This window comes from Panthera uncia (assembly GCF_023721935.1).
Source record: "Panthera uncia isolate 11264 chromosome D3 unlocalized genomic scaffold, Puncia_PCG_1.0 HiC_scaffold_8, whole genome shotgun sequence".
Taxonomy (NCBI): domain Eukaryota; kingdom Metazoa; phylum Chordata; class Mammalia; order Carnivora; family Felidae; genus Panthera; species Panthera uncia.
The window spans coordinates 40,060,328-40,083,021 of record NW_026057586.1 but is presented as its reverse complement, the minus strand read 5'-3'; the positions used below and the strand labels follow the sequence as shown (position 1 = coordinate 40,083,021).

The following is a 22,694-nucleotide window of genomic DNA, read 5'->3' as shown; positions in this document are numbered from 1 at the left end:
TCCGAAGCAGGCTCCAGGCTCTGAGCTGTCAGCACAGAGCCCGACGTGGGGCTCGAACTCACAAGCTGTGAGATCATGACCTGAGCCGAAGTCAGATGCTTACATGACTGAGCCACCAGGTGCCCCATCTGCAATGTTTTATTTAAAAAAATTTCTGGAATATTAAACTCAAAGGAGGCCAATGACATAAATAGCTTGCTTCAGATTGAATTGTGAGACCGCTTTTGAGAGAAATTTGGTATTTTGTCCTCTAAAGGGAAGATGTTTCAACAAGAGCCACACTTTCTGGCTATTCTTTTTCTTTCAGTGGTTGGCTCTTATTTATCCTTTAGAACTCCTCTTAAATCTCACTTCCTCAGGGAAGCCCTCCTTGACCCCCAAATTACTTGTAGCTCTTGCTTTTCTCTCCTCTTTTTTTCTTATTCATCACAATTTGTAATTGTGTATTCATTTCATGTCTGTCTTTCCCTGTAAGTTATTCGGTTCACGAAGTCATGGAACCTCTTGGTTCAACACTGCTTGGTCAGCTGTTGGAAGACAACCTAGCACATAGAAGGATATAGTGATTACGAAAAATAAGATATTAAAGAAAACATCATTTCATTCAAAGGATGCAATAGTCTCTTAATTTCTGCCTTGCTCCTGAGATTCATTCCTTAAGGGAAGGGACGGGACTTTTATTGGTTTGGAACATAAATTGTGGTGACTAGAGCCTGAGCCACCTGCCCACAGAGGTTTATTTCTGTGGATATTTAGAATATCTGTGACTTGACTGGGTAGTGGGAGAATATGTTTTGGAAGGAAGAAAAATCTGTATTAAATTTGCTTTCAAACTCTTACTAAATTAGATGTGCAGTCTGGTACCTTAATTTTGGTTACATATTTGTCTGTAATTATTTTCGGTGCATGTCTCTTTTCTCTTTTTTTTTTTTTTTTTTTGACTCAGGAATTTTAAATTTCTTCCCCAAATGGCGCTTGGCATCAGATGGTTGCTGTGGAAAAGTTAACCTAAACCACAGATCTGGGTGTCCATTGTAATAGATGTTCCGAAGGATTGAAGTTGGTTGTAGCTTCTAATCTGGAGGCTGTTTTTCACCTGTGCCGTTCACCATCAGATAAAGTCCATACTGGGATGAGGCCAACATCTGTTGAATGCACACTGCACAATGGTTGATTCCTAATCTGAGTAGCGTGGCCCAGGAGCACTGAGTAGAGGCAAATAATAAAGGATGAGCTGATATTAGCCATTGGCAATGGTAGGGAGAGTATAGGTGAACACTTAGGTACTTGGTAATGATTAGTAACTCTCGTACCATTTCTTTCCCCTTCCTATTCTTACCCTCTCCTCCTTCAGGTCAGATCCTTCAATGTAAGACACACAAAAAGTCTTTAGAGTACTATAGCTGTTGGCCTGTTTTACAATGTCCTTCTGGTAGATGTACAGCAGAAGACTGAAGTCTCATCTCCACTAGTTCCTATTAAAATCAGAAGAAAAACAAAAGCTACTTAAAGTTCCAGGCTTTCTGTATCTTTCTCCTTCGCTAGATCTCAAAGCTCCTTAATCATTGGGCCAGGGGTTAGCATCTCTGTACCTCTGACTCTTGACATGGGGCCTCCAGAAACCAGAATAGGTGCTCAAATGAACCATCTATTGAGCAGAACTGGTCCCAGTGTATCCTTCCAGACTCATGTCCTACTACTTCCTGCCACATGCCCTGTCTTCAGCCTCCTACAGCTTTTCCCATTGCCTAAGCAGGCCTGTCCTTTTAGATCTCCTGCCGTTTCCCACATTGATTTTTCTGCCTGTTGATGTTCCTCACTGTGGCATTGCTGGCTCGTTCTTCCAGACTCATTTCAGTTACCAGCAGCTTGGCTGAAGCTTTTGCTGATTTCCTGGGCAAAATTAATGATTCCCTTTTTAGGTCTTGAACTGTTGTTTTGAGTATAACATTTGAACATATAGTGTAACGTCTCAGGTATAGCACTTGCTATGCAGTAGTAAAAGTATTTGCTTCAATGATAACAATAGCAGCCATTTAATATTTGTGCCAAGGACTGAACTCATATAATGACTGAGCTTCAGAATGTTAAATGATGTGTTTTAAATACACAAACAGCCCTGCAAAGCAGAGATAGTTCTCATTTTGCAGGATAAGATTAGTTACTTGCCAAGGTTAAGTCAGTGAGAGGTAGAGATGAAATGGGAAACAATTTTCCAGGTACTGGGAATGCAGGAGTGAACAGGACACATGTAGTTGCTTCCATCATGGAGCTCCAACTCTTCAAGAACAAGGATCAAATAGTAGTAAATATATGGTGTTTACTGAGTGCCTAGTGTGTACCTGGCACATTAAGGACATTATCTCTAAACATCATAACTGCTCTACAAGGTAGGTGGTAGGATCTCCACTTCACAGAAGAGGGAAACTCATGTGCTGAAGGTCACATAAAGAGCAAGAATCTGCAGGGATTTGAACCCAAGGCTCTCTGATTTCACAGGCCATGCAACACAACCCTATCTTTACTGGTTCCCGTATTCCAGGTGCTTAGCACATAGTAGAGGCACAAGAAAGAGTATTGAGTGAACATACTTCTATAACTAGTCTCCCTTCCTTCACACCACAAAAAATTAATGTTGCTTTTCCTTAAAATATTTCTTGGTCTCAGCTGTGTTCTCATTACTACATAGGGGTCTCAGGGTAGATTAAGTGCTATCTTGGGATAGCATTTTGTGATTAGAAAATCGGAAATGATTATAAAGCAATAGTAACTTAAACGATGTAATTTTATTAAAAATAAGGCAAATATTGGGGCGCCTGGGTCGCTCAGTTGGTTAAGCATCCGACTTTGGCTCAAGTCATGATCTCCCACTCTGTGAGTTTGAGCTCCGTACGGGACTCTGTGCTGACAGCTCAGAACCTGGAGCCTGCTTGAGATTCTGTCTCTGTCTCTCTCAGCCCTTCTCCCACTCACACTGTCTCTCGCTCTCAAAAATAAACATTAAAAAAAAATAAATAAATAAAAATAAGACAAATATTAACGGAGTAGTGCAAAATTCAGAAGTATATGTTTAGATATTGAGCATACTGAAACCAAGACCTCCATAAAACAATAAGAAAAAATTGCATAAAGCCCTCATTGAAATGTAAAGAAAAATGTTATCATCCAAGCAGATAAATTAAACACTGTTATATGAAAAGAATGTCGAATTGCCTATTAGGAGGCCTAGATTCCCATTCTGATACTTCAAGTGGTATAAATTTAAGTTAATTTTTTTCCTTTCTGAAATTGGGTTCCTGAAGGGAATAGGATAATAAATTAATCGGGGCGCCTGGGTGGCTCAGTCGGTTGGACTCAGGTCATGATCTCGAGGTTCACGAGCTCGAGCCCCACACCAGGCTCTGTGCTGACAGCTCTGTGCTGATGGCTCAGAGACTGGAGACTGCTTCAATTCTGTGTCTCTTTCTCTTTTTGTCCCTGCCCCGCTCACAATCTGTCTCTCTCTCCCTCAAAAATATAAATAAACATAGAAAAAAATTTTAAAAAAATTAGGTTGTGAGGATCAAATAAGAATAGTACCTAATTTAATGCCTAACACATACCTTGCATTCAGTAATGATTCTGCATCTCATATTTATTTATTTATTTATTTATTTATTTATTTATTTATTTAGAGAGTGAGAGCTGGAGAAGGACAGAGAGAGAGGGAGAGAGAGAGAAAATTCCAAGCAGACTCCACACCATCAATGCAGAGCCCAATTCAGGGCTCAAACTCATGAACAGCAAGATCATGACCTGAGCCAAAATCAAGAGTTGGATGCTTAAACAAATGAGCCACCCAGGCACCACTGCATCTCATATTTTAAAATGAATGCATGAGGAAATGGAATTTTTAAAAAGAAACCTAAGTTAAAACATAATAAAGTAGTGTCTGTTAAAGAAAGTCATTTAAATTAGCCATTAGGGATATACAAATTAAAATCATGATGAAATACCACTGCACACCTATCAAAATGATTAAAATTTAAAAAAATACACACACACACACACACACACACACACACACACACACACGGGGTAAGGTTAAGCATCCGACTTCGGCTCAGGTCATAATCTCACCGTTTGTGAGTTCAAGCCTTGTACTAGGCTCTGCGCTGGCAATGAGGAGCCTGCTTGGGATTCTGTCTCTCCCTCTCTCTTCCCCTCCTCCACTCGTGCTTTCTCCCTCAAAATAAATAAACTACAACACAATACAATTAAATTTTAAAAATATAGACAGTACCAAATGCTGGTGATAATTCAACATTGCTAGTAGGAATGTAGAATGGTACAAGCACTCTGGAAAATAGTTTGGCAGTGTTTTACAAAGTTAACTGTAAACCTCACCATATGACCCAGCTATCACACTCCTGGAAACTTATTCTAGAGAAATGAAAACATGTTTATGCAAGCATCTGTATACCAATATTCACCGCAGCTTCATTTATAACAGCCAAGAACTGAAAACAACAAATGTCCTTCAGAAAGTAAATGGATAAATTGGCACATCCACATCATGGAGATCTACTCGGCCATAAAAAAGAAGGAACTTTTGATGCATTCAGCAACCTGGGTGAATCTCAGGGCCATTATGCTCAGTGAAAAAAGCCAATCTCAAAAGATTAACCCTATTTATATAACATTCTCAAAATGATGAAGTTCTAGACGTAGAGAACAGATCAGTGGATACCAGGGTTTAGGGAGAAAAGACAAAGTAAAGAGGAAGCCCAAGGAAGTTCCTTTGTAATGACATGGCAGTTCTGTATCTTGATTGTGTTTGTGGTTATATAAATCTATACATGTGATAAAATTTCATACAACTACACAGGCACACCGAAAAAACTGAGTTCATGCAAAAATTGGTGGACTCTAAGTAAGGTTTGTTGTTAATTGCCAATTTACTGGTTTTGATAATGTACTACAGTTACGTAAGATGTTGCCATTGGGACGGGGCGCTTGGTGGCTAAATCAGTTAAGCAGTTAAGTGACCGACATTGGCTTAGGTCATGATCTGATGGCTTGTGGGTTTGAGCTCCACATCAGGCTCTCTGCTGTTGGCATGGAGCCTGCTTCGGATCCTCTGTCTCTCCCTCTCTCTGCCCCCACCCCGCTCGTGCTTGCTCTCTCTTAAAAATAAGTAAGCATTAAAAAAAAAAAAAGATTTGGGGGTATCTGGGTGGCTCAGTCAGTTAAGTGTCCAACCTTGGCTCAGGTCATGATCTCACCACTTAGGAGTTTGAGCCCTGCATTGGCCTCTGTGCTGACAGCTCAGAGCCTGGAGCCTGCTTGGGATTCTGTGTCTCCCCCTCTCTCTGCCCGTCCCCCACTCGCACTCTGTCGCTCTCAAAAATAAACAAACATTAAAAAAAAAAAAGATGTTGCCATTGGGGAAGCTAGGTGATGGGGTCATAGGACCTCTGACATTATCTTTGGAATTTCTCATGAGTTTATAAATGTTTGAAAATGAAGAAGGTTATTTTTTAAAGCCATTACTGCTATTAAATTAGGAAAATATGTGTAAATACTAATTGATGCTAGTGGGTTGTAATCTATATTGCTGGTGGAAATAAAAAACTTTAGGGCAATAGATATTAGGAACTACAAATGGTCATAGTTGTTGACTTGCTAATCTCCATTGTTCTATGAGAATTGTTCTATGGTGTTCTATGAGAATAATTCCCAAAAGGTGAACACTATAGATTACATCATTTGTAATAACAAAATATCTGCATACCAAGAAAATCTTATATATTTCAAGAGCGAGGCAATTAATTGATCTGCTAACTGCAGTATTGTTTAAATAATAAGTTGATAAATATGTACAGAAGTGCCTATGAAGAAATAAATGCAATTTTACTTAGTATTATTAATATTTATGCAGTTTTAAAATATTATGCTGAGGGGGCACCTGGGTGGCTCAGTCGGTTGGTTAAGTGGGTTAAGCGTCCGACCCGTGATTTCAGCTTAGGTAATGAACTCATGATCATGGAATCGAGCCCTGTGGCAGGCTCTGCACTGGGAGTGAAGCCTGCTTAAAATTCTCTCTCTCTCTCTCTCTCTCTCTCTCTCTCTCTCTCTCTCCCTTTGCCTCTCCCCTGCTTGCGTGCACATGCACATGCTCACTGTCTCTCAAAAAATAGATAGATGGATAGATAGATAGATAGATGATAGATAGATAAAAAATAAAATATTATGGTGAGGAATGGCCAATAGATTCATAAAGCTAAAATTCACTTTGCTGAATAGTTTTTTTAAATTTTGTAAAAATTCTGACACTAATGATTATTTTTAATTCTTTCTTGAACTGTTGGTTTTCTTCATTTCCAGTTCTGTCCACTCTGCCGATTACTACCTAATGAAAATCCAGGCAGCTTCAGTGGCAGTTTAATAAGACATTTGCAAGTCAATCACACTTTGTTTTATGATGATTTCATAGTAAGTATATTTTCTTACTTTTACATTGTTTCTATGTGGTGTGTGTTAACCTTACCTTTTTAAATTCAAGCAAATAAAATTATGGTGGAAAAAATGTGTATAGACCTGAAGTTAAGTAATAGCATTAAGTAGGAAATTATAAAATATAGTGTTTTATAAACTTGACTATTAATATGAGTTATCTGCCTTAGACAAAATTATTTTCTCTGTGATTGAGATAATTGCTCCTTGTATAAGGTACTAAAGTTCACTTTCAAATTATTTTAATTTTTACTCTAGTCCCTCTGTGTGTCTAGTTTTAATATTTATGAAGTTGAAAACGTAGGTACCTGAGATGAAATTAAATCACATGAGTAATGAAATGGCTCAGAGTTTATTCTGCATGCAGTTGATAATACATTGAATGGCTAATAACAGATATGGTGTTATCAGTGTAGTGAGACACACAGGTCATGTTTTATTTAAATTCCATAAAACACAAAAGTCATGTTTATTGAACTTTTACAAAACTGAAAAATTTTTATTAGGAAAAATTATAAACATGTACAAAGGTAGCCAAAACAGCACCATGAACTCCCACAGGTCATCAATAACTACCCATCAGTAACTACCAACTCATGGCCAGTCTCATTGTATTAAGAATTTTTCGGGGGGCACCTGGGTGGCTCAGTCAGTTGAGCATCTGACTCTTGATTTTGTCTCAGGTCATGATCTCATGGTCGTGGGATCAAGTCCCGTATCGGGGTCTGTGGTGGGTGTGGGGCCTGTTAACATTGTCACTCTCACTCTTCCTTTGCCCCTCCCTGCTCACATGTGCTCATGCATACTCTCAAAAAAATAAAAATTTAAAAAGAATTTTTTTCTTTCAGTATTATTAGTAATTGACTTACAGCACTGTGTAAGTTTAAGGTATACAGTATAATGACTTGTTTATGTATTGTGAAATGATTACCACCAATAATTTTACTTAACATCCATCATCTCATATAGATGCAAAATAAAGAATTTTTCTTTGTGATGAGAACTTTTAGCTTCCAAATATACCATACATTGGTGGTAACTACAGCCTTCATGTTGTGCATTACGTCCCCAGTATTTATTTATCTTATAAGTGGAAGCTTGTACCTTTCAACCACCTTCATCCAATTCCCTCTCCCCCACCCAAGAATTTTTTTTTTTTTTTTAGGATGGAAGAAAAGTTAGATGTAGTATGAATAGTTCTAACTTATGACTGTATTTCCCATGATCAGGAATGAGAACAACAAGCCAGAAGTTAATGTAGCCTTTGTTCTACTTTGCTCCATGTGTTGCCATGTGAGGGTAATGTGTTATCCTCTGAGTCCCTTTCAGCAAAGGGAGTATTGCCTATTATGGGAGGAAATCCCTCATAGCCATATTCTGAAATAGTATATTTTATTGTTTCCTCTATCTAAATACATGAAATATTAAGAACTAAATTTAACTTTGCGTACAATTTTCACATGATTTTTTTTTTACTGCTTTCTTTTTATGCAATTTTTTAAATGCAATTTCAAGATAGAATTCAATAATTGTTGAAGATTGTCACTTGAAAATTTTCTCCCTGCTTTCTGATCTGCCCACTATGGTTACAACACAAGGAGCTTGGGTTCTGACCTGGGTTTAAGTAACAACTCGGTCACAGCTCTGTGACCTTGGGCAAGGTATTTAACCACTGAGCCTGTCTGTTCAGTTGATAAGTGAGGAGAGTAAAACCACTTTGTCCCATAAGCTCTTGAGAGGCTTAAATTTGATAGTGCATGTAAAGTGATATGCACAGTTTGGGCAAGGGCGTTAGGCAAGTTGGAGATGGGGAGAGGATAAATGGGGGTACTAGGACCACTTGAAGAATTGAACAGGCTACACAACAGAGGCTTCATGTTCTCAGCTCCAGCGCTCAAATAATGTCTTTTCTGGCTGCTGAAGCTCACAGGGCCTCAACAGAGGCTGGTTCCGGTCTATATGTTCTCGTGTTTTACAACACATAGGGCTTCCTCTTTCCCTTAGTTCTGTTAGGTGTTTTAAAAACTAGGTTGATTTCATATCTGTTCTGGCTATTCATAGTCACTCCATTCTTCTCGATATTTTTCAAAGTATGATTCAGGGCTGGTCAGGAGGAAGCGACTTTGATGAGAGTACTTTCAACCCACTCAAAACCATATTCTTGGATGTGGAAATAAGGTACAAGCAGTATTGTTTGTTTTGACTTTTTGGTTTCCCAAGCTACCAAGTACTATACTAAGCACTTTAAGCATATTATCTCATTTTATTCCTTACAGCAGCTTCTATGAAGTGAGTATTGTGTTACTGTCGTCACTAGCTATGAAACATCTGAAGCTCAAAAGTTAATAAGTTGCCTAAGAAAAAACCAGGATTGGTCCAAATCTTGTTCTCACCTAGGCCTTGTGGCTTTCCTTTGGATTTTGTTGATTTGCATTTATGCTTTTATGTTTTAGAATAGATTTCCAATAGAGACTTTACCTTATTATTATTATTATTATTATTATTATTATAGAAGAGGAGATGAATTGCACAGGATAGGGCTCTTAATAGTTTTTGTTTTATTTACAGCACGTGCTAACTTAAAGGTTCGAAAGCCATTTTGACCATCGGGAGGCAAGGAGAAAGAGTTTTGTGTTCAATATATTTTTCAGAGATAGATATTCAGTAGAAGTCCTGGGATTGGTTAATTCTAGGGGAATGTCTTGACTTTACTCCATATTAGAAGTTTACTTGGAACATAGCACCCTGACCATGATTTATAATGTTGACTAAAGATTACTAGTGTAAACTCCAAATCAAGGCTATTCTACTATGACAATAACAAGTTAATTGTTATGCATTAAGAAGAACTAGAAAAATGTACTAGCCCCAAAGCAAAAGTTCTGGGATAAGTTTATGAGAGTTTCTGTGGAAACGTGGGACAGGTCACTAAATTCAGAGCTCTACTTTCCTGCAAAATGAGGCATTGCCTTGACCTTTATCCTCCAGTTGCTGAAAACTATCATCTCTGATTCTGTGTTTCTAATTATTTTTCTTTATTGTAGGATTTTAATATAATTGAGGAAGCTCTTATCCGAAGGGTTTTAGACCGGTCACTTCTGGAATATGTGAATCACTCAAACACCACATAATTTTATTCAAAGGAAAGGAGAGGAGACCATTCAATTGCACCATTTGTTAAGATGCTGCTCGAACAATTGGAGGGAAATTGTCAATGTTCGATGGGCAAAAATGTACAACACAGTTATATGTTTGTCTATGTTTATTGTTATATTGCATTTTAAAACTGCTTTCATCGGGATGGCTTAAATCTGTTTTACATTCTTGACTTTCTTAGACACTTAACAAAAAATAGTCTCCATCAGCCACCAAGGTATAGAAGAGAACATGAGGCAGGATATGTGGGTGAACGATCTTTACTTGCAAATTGGATGATACTATGTGTAATGCTATAGATTAATAACTATCATCATAGTTGGGCAAGATAACTTATATTTGTTCTATGTAAAAATATGGAGAATGAAACCAAGTATGGACATTCAAGGAAACCTGAAATCTGCTCTAGTGCTTATCTAATCTCTAATAGAATAATATGGGTAGCCTTGTATCAAAGTAGGAAAGGAAAATCTTGGAGGTCAACAAAGTCCGCTTAACCAAATTATAAAACATAATACTGTAAACAAAGTAAATGTTGTGTTAACAATGTATACTTAATCCTTTGACTTTTTATAACTATGCACAATAAGAATTTAGTATTATATTTTTCAAATATTTGTAGCTTATTATTTAGAAATATTTCTATAATATAGGTAATTTCTTAAGGACCTTTAGCTGATATTTATAGAAGTGTTCATATTCATAATTTTTAGTGGAAAATCCTAAGGGCTTTGATTTTTTTTTTTTACTTTTATCTTTTAGAAAAAATAAAATAAAATATAAATACTGAAAACCAAACAGAAAATGTAGGAAACAGTTTTAGAACTCTGCCAGCCACTCTGGATGTCCTCTGTGTATCCACTCACAGTTATTAGCTGTCTTCCACAGGAGTAACCACTACAGTGCTTATCAATACCTAAGTGTGTATTTTTAATCTGTAGGTTTTTTCTTTTCCTTAAAATGTATTATTAGTTAAGAACTTGGTCTGGATAGAGTTATCCACAGCCTGTATTTTACTGTTTGCATACTCATGGTGCAATTCAGCATGTTCCTCTTTCCTCTGAATATTGACACATGGATCCAAATATAATAGACTCAGGTTCAATCCCTTTTGGCAAGATTATAGGTCATGGTGTGTTCTTTCATCAGAGGGCACACAATGTCTGGTTCTCTCTTTTCGTGATGTCAGCTGAAATTGATACTCAATGCCTTGATCCATTGATTTATTGTGAGTTGGAGGATATTCTAACCCTATCATTTCTCTTTCATTTATTAGTTGGAACATTTTTATAAAGAGATGTTTCCCCACATCTACTATTTGGTTGACCAACGGTCAGATTTGTATAGGAAAGGGAAAGTAAATGTTTGTATTTTCCCTTTATTTACTAATTTTCAAGATAATAAACTTGTTTCCTATTTCTTCCAGAGATCACTTTTTCTTTTTTTTTTTTTTCAGTGTTATGAACTCATGGATTCAAACATGTTTGATAGGCCTCAACCCATTTGAAATATTACCTTATTGAAGTTCAAATTGTCCCATATCTGGCTATTGGGAGCCACCCCAAGTTGGTGCTGAGTCGTTTTGACACTACACTAGCCATCTTTAATAGTTTCCTTGCTATCTCAGAAGATCCAGGCTCAACTTGTGTGTTATTTGCCCCAGACCTGGAATCAGCCATCTCTCTAAAAAGCTTGGTTACTTTCAGTGAGAAATGGCATTTCAAAATCATAATCAGGACTCTATGCATGCTCATTGCTAGTAGCTTAGCCATGGTTTCTAGGAGAGAGCTAGGAAATACCAATTTTTTTTTCACAAGATAAGACACTTTCTGAGTTTATTGTAAAACCTCCAAGTCAAGTTGAGTACTACAGGGATTTTACTTAATCCTTCCTGTTACTACTATATCTCCATTTTCTACACTGAGAATCTTGGTTTTCAAGGACACAGGGCATGATAGAGTTAGACTATCCCACAATTATTCACTTCCTTTATTTACCTTACACATGCAGCAGCCTCAGAATAACAACGCTAAAACCACCATCACCAATATGGTAACTGAAACAATTAAAATTTTTTCATTTGCTCTACCCATTCTCTATTTTTAAAAGTCATACTATGTCAGCATTTCCAGAACATATTGGTATAACATACTGTACTGTCTCCCTTCTATCCCCCATTTAGTCTTACTTCTTCAAATAACTATATATATAGTGCTTGTCACTGGTGGTTACCTGATGACTCTGTTTTTTCATATCTGGATCTTTAATGATGAATCCAGGACATAGAATGATGTTTCTGTATTGAAAGGAAGAAAAGGAAGCTATGAAGACTAGTGATAACAACTGAGGATAAAATATTTGGCTATACTTAGCTTTTTAATTGTAATCATTATAAACTTTGTTTCTTACACATAAATGTAGTCATAATCACGCTGCCCCAAATGTTTTATAATTATCCATTCCTTCTTTAAAGTCTTGCTTACTATTCTGCCATCCTCTGTGAGGTAATTAGAAAAACATAAAACCGGATGAAATCTAGAGGGCCTTATTTCCTCTCTTTTAGATACTGGCTTCAAGCTTGCTTTTTACAGCTGCAAACAAGTAGGAAGAGATTTTTAGTTTCACAAGCTCTTGTCCTGCAATTTGGATGGACCATCCAATAAAGCAAAACCTGCTAGACGACAAGTACAAAAAGAGAGGCATTGGGGCGCCTGGGTGGCTCAGTTGGTTAAGCGCCAACTTTGGCTCAGGTCATGATCTCGCAGTTCGTGAGTTCGAGCCCCGCATCGAGCTCTGTGCTCACAGCTCAGAGGCTAGAGCTCACTTCAGATTCTGTGTCTCCCTCTCTCTCTGCTCCTTCCCCACTTGTGCTCTGTCTCTCTCTCTGTCTCTCAAAAATAAATAAACATTAAAAAAAAAAAAGAGGCATTTTTCAAAGATAACCAGACTGAAAACCTAGTCCCTAAAAATAATAATAATAATAGTAATAATTTATTTCTGAGCATTAGTACTGATTATCCAGAAAAATAAAGCTTTATTCAGAGCAACACAAAGGGCATCTTTAAATTTGTAAAACAAAAAAACTTCAAAACGTTGAAAACCATATTTTAAGGCAAGCTTTAAATCCTTTACCACTATTAACTTCAGCACAGCAATTCTGCATCCTGTCCCTGGATTCCTCTTAGGATAATTTTGCCACCTACAGGACAAACGAGGTGCTGGCCGCCTGAATTATTTTGCCTTCTGAATTAATTATCTTGAGGTCTAACATGGTGAAGTGCAAATACTCATTGTTTCACTGTGCCTTTAACCTTTTATAAAAAGGAATTGACAATTCATTGTTTCAAAAAAATGAAAACCGTAAATCAAACTGTCATACTGTACATCTTAAACATAAGTATACAGTGATGTATGTCCGTTATTTCTCAATCAAACCAGGGGGTTGGGGTGGGTGGGTGGGATGAGAACCAGTATTTGAAGCTGTTGACTATTAACAAAATATTTTACTTTCTCTATAGTGCTTCAAGATGCAATTTTTTCAAGGCCTTATAAAGGAAAAACTGGTTCACGTGTTACTCTTTAAAGATCAAATTCTTCTAACCCAACACAAACCTACGGAGATTTTCCTTTGTGGGCTTTTTAACCCAAGTTTCTAAATTGTAGCTTGAAAAATTGGATTGTGAATCTAGGATAAAGAGAGTTTCAGATCAGATCTCCTAAGAGAGATCTGCTTTGTTTCTTTACCTGGTGTTAGGTGTCTTTCATTTAGAAGTGAGTGTACTCCAGTTATTCAATGTTTATCATATCATTTGTACCTTTAAACATTGATTTTAGGGATTTTAAAAAGTCACTGAGAAATTTGTTCCTTTATTACTCAACTACAACAACAAATCTGTATAGTGACCAGAATTTAAAATGTACAATTCTTTTCCTTCTGTAAATATGTATTATTGTTAGAAATAAAGAATGGCAGGACCATTGCTTTCATTAAAATATCTACTGTGTCTGCTTTTTTTTAATGTTTATTTATTTTGAGAGAGAGAGAGAGAGCAGGGAAGGGGCAGAGAGAGAGAATCCCAAAAGGCTCAGTACCTGCAATGAGGAGGCTGACGCAGGGCTCGAAGTGGGGCTCAATCTCACGAACTGCGAGATCGTGACCTGAGCCAACATCAAGGCAGTCAACTGACTGAGCCACCCAGGCTTCCCTACTGTGTCTGTTCTTAAATACGGATATTGATAAATTTTTACACAAACTTGATTAGCTTTTTAAATTGTCATTGTTCAGGAATATCTATTGCAAACATATACCTTCCTTTAGGCCAGTAGTTAGGTCATTTTGCCTCCCGGGAGACATTTGGCAATGCCTAGGGACATTTTTGGTTGTCATAGCTCGGGTGTGCTGTTGGCCAGGGATGTGGCTACATAGAGAGAGGCCAGGGATGCTGTTCAACGTCTGCAATGTATAGGTCAACTCTCCACAGCAAAGAATTACCCTGTCCAAAAGGTCATAGTGCTGAGGTTTAGAAACCCAGATTTAGGCCAAGGTAATGCTGAGCATCATGGAGTTATTACTGGTTCTGTTTCCAAAGGGCCTCATTGAAATTTAAAAGGTAAGATGTAAATGAACTCTATAAATCCTACTCCTTGCTAAATACATACTATGTTTTGGGTAACAATCATGTGTACTTCAGATGTGAATATATTCAAACAGATGAAAGCTTTTTGGGTTTTCCACAAGAGGTACAGGACAGAACACAGGTGCTATTGACGTGACCTCTGATGACTGTTTACTGAGTGCATCCTAAAAGATAGAAGCAGTCCAGAATGGGTTGAGAAGACTTACCTTTATCATCTAGATTATCTTTACTGAAGATGACAATATATGGCAGAGGGACACCTATGTCTGAGATCTTTGAGGCTAAGATATATTTAAGTTTCTAGCTTATTACTGGAAAATCATCTGGTATTTTAATCTTGGAGGTTCCAGAGAAGGCCACAGATGGGTCTTGATTAAGGCTAATCATTGCCACAGAGCAGCCGTGTGAGAGCCCAGTGAAGGTGAACCCCCAGGAACTCCCCCAGGAAGAGATTGATCAAGGTAGAGTAGGTCATGCTGCAATTACAAACAACCCCAGACCCCAGAGCTCACTCAGTCAACTGTGGATCCTGCCTATTCTCTTGACAGCTGTTCTCCAGTCTCAGAATCCCAGACTGTTTTGGTCTCATGGCATTTGTGTATTACCATGGGCTTCCCCAGTCATCCTTCATCACAGTGGGCTAAAGAGTTGATTACACAGGTCATTTGCACTCACATTGCATTTGCCAAAGCAAGTCATGGCCATATGTGATATCAAGGCATTGGGGAAATGCAATTGCCTTAGGTAGGAGAGAACTGGATATTGGAATGCTAACCATGGAAGCACAAGCCGGGAGGCAGACATTGGGAGGTCCCCAGGGAAAAGGTATTAAAAATACTTGTGGAAAGGGGCACTGGGTGGCTCAGCTGGTGAAGCCTCTGACTCTCCATTTCAGCTCAGGCCATGATCTCAGAGGTTCATGTCCCACATCAGGCTCTGTGCTGACAGTGCAGAGCCTGCTTTGGATTTTCTCTCCATCCCTCTCTCTCTGCCCTTCCTTTGTTCTCCCTCTCTCACTCTTTCAAAATAAATTAATAAAACCAAAAACAACAAAAACAAAACAACATGTGGAGGGGCACCTTGTTGGTTCAGTCAGTAGAGTATGCCACTCTTGATCTCAGGGTCATGAGTTTGAGACCCACTTTGGGGGTAGAGTTTACTTAAAAAAAAATACATATGGAAAAGAGAGGCAAAAAGTTAAAACGAGACCAGCTTTTTAGAAACATGAACTGATACTCATTTTGCTATGGTCATTTTTGCTTAATTTTACTCAAAGTTTGGGATCATTTTACCACATGAAAGATCTTATAGTTTCTCAAACATAAAAACAATAATTTCATTTTTTAGATCACTTTTTCCTTTTCATTAAAAGAAATGTCAGGTGTGTTCTCAGTTCCTTACAAATATATTTTCTCAGTATACTTCATCAGAGCCACTTGTGTTTCTTGTTACTGCATTTTTCTGGGCCCTTCTCAGGTGTACAGAATTAGAATGTCTGAAATTCTGATGAATTCATCAGCAACTTATCAAAATGTATTTAAAACCATCCATTTCTCACCATCGATTACAATTTTAATCGAAATCATCTTCATCGTGTGCCTGGATTCCTGCAGTAGACAGGACTTCCTGTCTCCACTTACGACATTATGGTCCATTATCCATACAGCAGTGAGAAGGATCTTCAAAAGCAGAAGTCTGATTATGTCCTTTCCCTCTCTGCTGCTTAAACTGTTCCCAAGGCTTCCCCTTAATTACTAGAATAAAACCCAAATGCCTTCCCATTCTCCTCAAAAGACTTTCATGATCTGGCCCCTACCTACCTCTCCAATTTCACTTCACTACACTCTTCTTCCCCTTGATCCTGACACCCCAGCCACACTGGTCTCTAGGTTCACTAAACACACCAAGGTTAAGGTGGTCCCTGTGCCATGGTACTTTCTATTCCTGTTGTTTGAAGGCTTTTTCTCTGGAGTTTGGTGTGTCTGCCTCTAAATCACTCAAACTCTCAGCTCAAATGTCATTTCTCACCAGATATTTCCTCATAATTCTAGCCAAAAACTCTTCCCCATTTTGTCATTTGCCTACTATAGTTTCTTCTTAACTGTTATTAGAATTTGAAATCAGCTTACGTGTTTATTTTCATTTTTATTCAGTGTCCTCTTTAGAATATAAATCCCTTGAATGCAGGCACCACTAAACTACCCAACATCTTTAAATTTTTTTTGATGTTTATTTATTTATTTTGAGCGGGAGGGGCAGAGAGAGAGAAAATCTCAAGCAGGCTCCCCCTGACATGGGTCTCAGTCTTATAATCTGTGAGATCATGTCCTGAGCCAAAATCAAGAGTCGGATGCTTAACTGACTGAGCCATCCATCCAAGCTCCCCTACCCAACATCTTAATGTGCATTTTATTTTTTAATTTTTTTAAACTAATTTATTTATTTTGATGGGGCGCCTGGGTGGCTCAGCTGGTGAAGCGTCTGACTTCAGCTCAAGTCATGAACTCACAATTCGTGAATTCAAGCCCTGTATTGGGCTCTGTACTGACAGCTCAGACCCTGGAACCTGCTTTGGATTCTGTGTCTCCCTCTCTCTCTGTTTCTCGCGCGTTCTCTCTCAAAAATAAATAAACATTAGAAAAAATTATTTATTTATTTTGAATGAGTGAGAGAACACGGGAGAGAGGCAGAGAGGGAAAGACAGAAAGTCCCAAGCAGGCTTCATGATGTCTGTGCAGAGCCGGATGCAGGACTCGAACTCATGAATTGTGAGGTCATGGCCTGAGCTGAAATCAAGAGTTGGATGCTTAACTGACTAAGCCACCCAGGGGTCCCTGGAATTAGTAAGCTCAGGTCATGATCTTAGAATTAGTAAGAATACCTCAATAGGTGTCTTAGCTCAGGCTGTTATAACAAAATACCATAGACTGGGTGACTTACACAACAGACATTTATTTCTTACAGTTCTGGAGGCTGGGAAGTTCAAGATCAAGGTGTCAGCAGATTCAGTTCTTGGGGAGACCTCTATTCCTGCCCTGTAGATGGCCACCTTCACATAGCACAGGCACAGCAAACTCTGTTCTCTTCCTCTTTCTGTAAAAAAATTAATCATATCATGGGGAGGGGTCCACCCTTATGAACTCATCTAAACCTAGTTACTTCTCAAAGTAGTAACTCCAAATGCCATCACATTGGGGGTTAGGACTTCAACATGAATTTTGGGAGATAACATTCAGCCATAACAATAAATATGCAATGAATGTAAAAATATAGTTAACAATGAAGAAACATCGTAAAGCACATATATATAAAACATGAAACTATTACTATTTATCAAAGATATTAAACAAAAAAAATTATAATGATAACCATTTTTCTCTCTTAATGCAATGTCTGGCATAGTGTGATCTCTCAATAGATATCTTTTTCAATCAGTCTATCAGCAAAATTTCTCAATTAATAGTTCTTCACACAAAGATGTGGTGGAACTGGCACTTTGTAGAAGCATTAATGGTATAATTTACACATTCCAAAGCAATTTGGTGGTGGCATTTTACCTCTGGACACAATATTCTACTTCTGGAAATATTTCCTGGCACTCTAATCCAAAATGGAACCTATGTGCAGGATTATATTTATTGCACTGCCATTCATATTAACAAAAAAAGGGAGGACATAAATTAGAGTCCAATATTTTTTTATTTTTTTAAAGACCTCTTTTTCTTTGTTGTTGTTTTTTTAAATGTTTATTTATATTTGAGACAGAGAGAGACAGAGCGTGAGCAGGGGAGGGCAGAGAGAGGGGGAGACACAGAATCCAAAGCAGGCTCCAGGCTCTGAGCTGTCAGCACAGAGCCCGACGCAGGGCTCGAACTCATGAACTGCGAGATCACGACCTGAGCTGAAGTCAGATGCTTGACCAACTAAGCCACACAGGAGCCCCTATTTTTTTTTAAAGTAATCTCTATGCCCAGTATGGGGCTCAAACTCATGACCCAGATGTCAAGAGTTGCAGGCTCTACCAACTGAGCCAGCCAGACATCCCAAGTCCAATACTTTGTAAAATGTGGCCTTTTGGTTGACACTGTCATTGAATACGTTAATACATTTTTCAGTTTACTGTCAGGTCAGCCTGGAAATAATTTTATCTCTAAATTATCACATTTAAACTCTGGCATTTATGGTTAGTTTTAATTTAACTCCCAGAGGGCAATCCTACTCACTATTTCCAAATTCTTAGGAAATATTTTATTGTTGCTCTAGTCCTCCTACCCCCAATAAATCATATTGTTTCATGCCTCTGCAATTTTGGATACTTCCTTAGCCTAAAATAAGTTTCACGATTTCTCTGAAAAGACTTTTGTCAGCCATCCAAAGTAGAGTCAACAGCACCATCCTTTATATGATCACTATCCCTCGGCCACACCTCCATTGCTACATTTATCATATTTCTTTGTTTATATACCCGATACTCATGAGACTGGAATTTCCTTGAGGGCCAGGCATGGCATTTATCTTTACCTTCACAGAGGCTTACTATAAACTCAATACATATATCTTAGTCTGCTAGGGCTGTCGTAATAAAATACCACATACTGGGTGGGTTACACAACAGAAATTTACTTTGTCATAGTTCTGTAGGCTGAAAAGTCCAACATCAAGGTCTATCAGGGTTTGGTTTCTAGTGAGAGCTCTCTGGCTTTCAGATGGCCACCTTCTTGCTGTGTCCTCACATGACAGAGACAACATAAGAAAACTCTCTCTTGTAAGGGCATTAATTCCATCATGAGGGCACCTTCATGATCTCATCTGACCCTAATTACCTCCCCCAGGCCCTATCTCCAAATACTATCACATGGGAGGTTAGGGTTTCAGTACATGAATTTCGGGGGGAAGATAGTTTATTGTAACATGTTTGTTGGATGGAAAAATGAATAGCTGATAAATTGATTAGAATACTCATGTTAGCTCCTTAGCATATTTTTTTCTTACTAGTAAAGTATATATGGGGAGCGAAATTATAATAAAGAGAGCAGCATTATCTCTGAATTTGCTCAATATTTTTTCCCTAGAACTTAGCACAATGCCACGCATCTTTAGGCACTCAATAAATATCTGGGGAAAAATTGGTAAATAAATTCTAGTTTGAGGAGCATAGGTAAGATATTCCTTTAATGAGTAAAGCCTTTGACCTAGATGCATCTCTTTTCTCTAGATGTACAACTGCCGGTCAAGTGAGCCAATCTACTATACAGATTCTCTCATAGACAGGATTCTAAAGCAGCAATTCAGGCCACTGGTATAGCTCTTATAGGAGAAGCAGTATTATTTTGCCTTCATTCAGTACGATTGGAGGTATGGTGCTAATTCTGAGAGACCATTGTACATTATATATTACAGTTGCTGATTTTAATTTGCTCCACATTACACAGTGTAGTAATTTGCTAGAGTTCACTTAGGCAACCAAATAAAATTGCCTAGCCCAGGTAATCAGATAAAATGAAGAAAATGTTTAAAAGACTATTATATGTTTTGACATATAATATATATATTTTACTATACCTCTAAGTGTATTTAACCTTGTTCCTTTGACACATTCTTAAACAATGTATGGAAGAAGGTCAAAATTCTGTAAGTAAAATCATACTGTCCTTTGACAGTATTTCAAAAATGTGTTCTCCAAATATTCATTCAGTCTTAAGGCACACTGGTTGGAAAACTATCTTAAAGAGAAATAATAACTTTCTAATAAAAAGTTTTCAATAATGTCAAACTCTTAGGAACAGAAAATAGAATGGTGGTAGTCAGGGCAAGAGGGAAGGGGAAAAGGGGAGTTGTTGGTCAACAAATATAGAACTTCAGTTTCAAAAGATGAAAAAGTTCACTTGTTACATAACAAGGCGCATATAGTTAACACTAGACTATGCACTTACAGATGGTTAAAATGAGGGGCCCCTGGCTGGCTCAGTTGGTGGAGTATGCAACTCTTGATCCTGGGGTTATGAGTTTGAGCCCCATGTTGGGTGTAGAGATTACTTAAAAATAAAATCTTAAAAAAATGGTTAAAATGGTAAATTTTATATATTTTTTATCACAACAAACAAACAAACAAACAAACAAAATTGGTATGTGGGTAAACCAAATACCATGGTGTAAATATAATTCTATGCCAGTTTGGGAAATTATAATTGTCAGTGAAATTTAGGAAAGAGGTATCATCTCACTGGTAACGTTCTTGAGATTTCAAAAATAAAGTATTTAAATATAGAGACTGAACAACTCTCCTCCCTGTTGCTATTTTTTTCCACCCACTGGTCTCTCTCCAGACTTGGGATAAAGTTTAAGGCTTTAAGAAGCTTTAGAAAGCTTTTAGAAGAAGATTTGCTTGCTTGTTTTCCCCTATTAGTAATGGTTGTACATTCTCTTAGATATTTATTGTTTTGAGCCACCAATCTGCATTAGTATCACTTAATTATAAGACTTTTGATGGAATTCTTAAGAAGACAGTTTTTGTTTTTGTTGTGGTGCTGTTGTTATTGTTATTTCTCACACTGAGTATCTTCAGCTCAAATAATTTAGCATTTGGGGACCACTATGAGGGAAGAATCTGCCTGAGACCAAAAGGAATCCAAGGAAAGCAGAGCCAAGAGAAAGTGAAAAAACTAAATCATGAGGTATCTTTTGAGCCTCTGCTTTCAAATATGCATCATCTCAGCTTTACCATGGAATCATGTGAACTACAGAATTCTATTTATTGCTTAAGCCATTAAAAGAAAATTTTATTTATTTATTTATTTATTTAGAGAGACAGAGAGAACAGAGGAGGGACAGAGGGAGAGGGAGAGAATCCCAAGCAGGCTCCATGCTGTCAGTGTGGAGCCCAACTCAGGGCTCGAACTTATAAGCCATGAGGTCATGACCTGAGCTGAAACCAAGAGTCAGATGCTTCACTGACTGAGCCACTCACGTGCCCCAGTTTAAGCCATTTTAATACTTGGTTTTCTATTACTTGCAGGGCAAAGAAACTTGACCAATAGGGATTCCATGCAATATTTCTGCATTCTTTTTTTTTTAATTATTTTTTAATGTTTATTTATTTTTGAGAGGGAGAGAGCAAGCGAGCTGGGGAGGAGCAGAGAGAGAGGAGAAGAATCTGAAGCAGGCTCCACGCTTTGAGCTGTCAGCACAGAGCCCGACATAGGGCTGGAACTCACACCGTGAGATCGTGACCTGAGCCAAAGTCGGATGCTTAGCCGACTGAGTCACTCAGCTGCCCCAATATTTCTGCATTCTTAAAATGCATTTCTCCCAGGGGTGCTGGGTGGCTCAGTCGGTTAAGTGTCTGACTTCGGCTCAGGTCATGATCTCAGGATCCGTGGCCACATTGTGCTCTGTGCTGACAGCTTAGAGCCTGCAGCCTGCTTCGGATTCTGTGTCTCCCTCTCTCTCTGCCCCTCTCCTGCTCATGTTCTCTCTCTCTCTCTCTCAAAAATAAATAAACACTTAAAAAAAATTTAAAAATGCATCTCCCCCATTACCTAGTTCAAATTGGTAATGTACAACCTTAGAGTCCTAAGTGATATAGACATCAATACCAGAAGTGGGATTACTGTTTCAGATCATCAGAGAAAATGCAGAACTAGCTGAGCTGTGGCTAGGTTGAGGGTTGGGGTAGTAAATATTGCTGCACTGTAGGGTGAGAAACTTAAGATTTTGTAGGTAGATACAAAGCTATTGCCTACACTATATGCTTAAGTTTATTGGGCCTAAAGCACATGGCTATGAAGGGTAAAGCATTAGAAAACTTAGTAGCAAATCATTAGTGGGTCAGTATTCCAGTTATCAGTCTATTAATTCTAAGTTCCAAATTTATTATTTTTGCTTGCTGTGTGAAAACAGATCTGGGCCCTTAAATATTTTTCCTTTGCCAGCAGGCACGATAATACTTTTTTCCAACAGAGGGCACTAGAGAGAAGCTGCAGGAGGAAAGGCGTTTTGTTCCCCATTCTGGTAGATCCTTGCTTCCCACAGTGCACAGAGCCAACCCCAGCTTCTGCAGTGCACAGTGGCCAGCAGCACCCAGCAGACAGCATCTGCCTCCACACCCTGGATGGTTTGTGACAGAATGCCTCCAGGGGACACGTCTCTGTAAACAGCTTTCCCTTGCACCCTGCATGCTTCTACCAGCATGATGCCACAGAGACTTCTCTGCCACCCAGTGAACCCCAGCTGGGTCTTCCCCAGCTGTGGAGAGGGGTGGGGCCCTTCTCTGGGTACTCCGTTTCAACGTTTTGATGTTTCATATGGAATGCTTCATGAATTTGTGTGTCATCCTTGTGCAAGGGCCATGCGAATCTTCTCTCTGTATGGTTCCAATTTTAGTACATGTGCTGCTAAAACAAGCAT

General features: G+C 38.3%; 1 protein-coding gene and 1 non-coding gene across 4 annotated transcripts in view; one reads left to right on the top strand and one right to left on the bottom strand.

Moving 5' to 3' along the window:
• Positions 1-12,175, top strand: part of RNF125 (ring finger protein 125) — a 41,254-nt gene extending 29,079 nt beyond the window's left edge. The window contains exons 5-7 of one of the 3 annotated variants that reach the window (XR_007455271.1): positions 6,367-6,474; positions 8,587-8,673; positions 9,540-9,622. Coding sequence is in view for 2 of the 3 variants with exons in the window: in XM_049619545.1 (XP_049475502.1) it covers positions 6,367-6,474; positions 9,540-9,626 (195 nt within the window). In the remaining variant the exon portion in view is untranslated. Of the gene's footprint in view, positions 1-6,366; positions 6,475-8,586 lie in introns of all 3 variants that reach the window. The other 2 variants (XM_049619545.1, XM_049619546.1) reach the window with 2 other exon arrangements.
• A 10,410-nt stretch (positions 12,176-22,585) lies between these two features.
• Positions 22,586-22,694, bottom strand: LOC125914991 (U6 spliceosomal RNA). Its single transcript, XR_007455529.1, has one exon. It is a non-coding gene; the product is annotated as a U6 spliceosomal RNA (small nuclear RNA).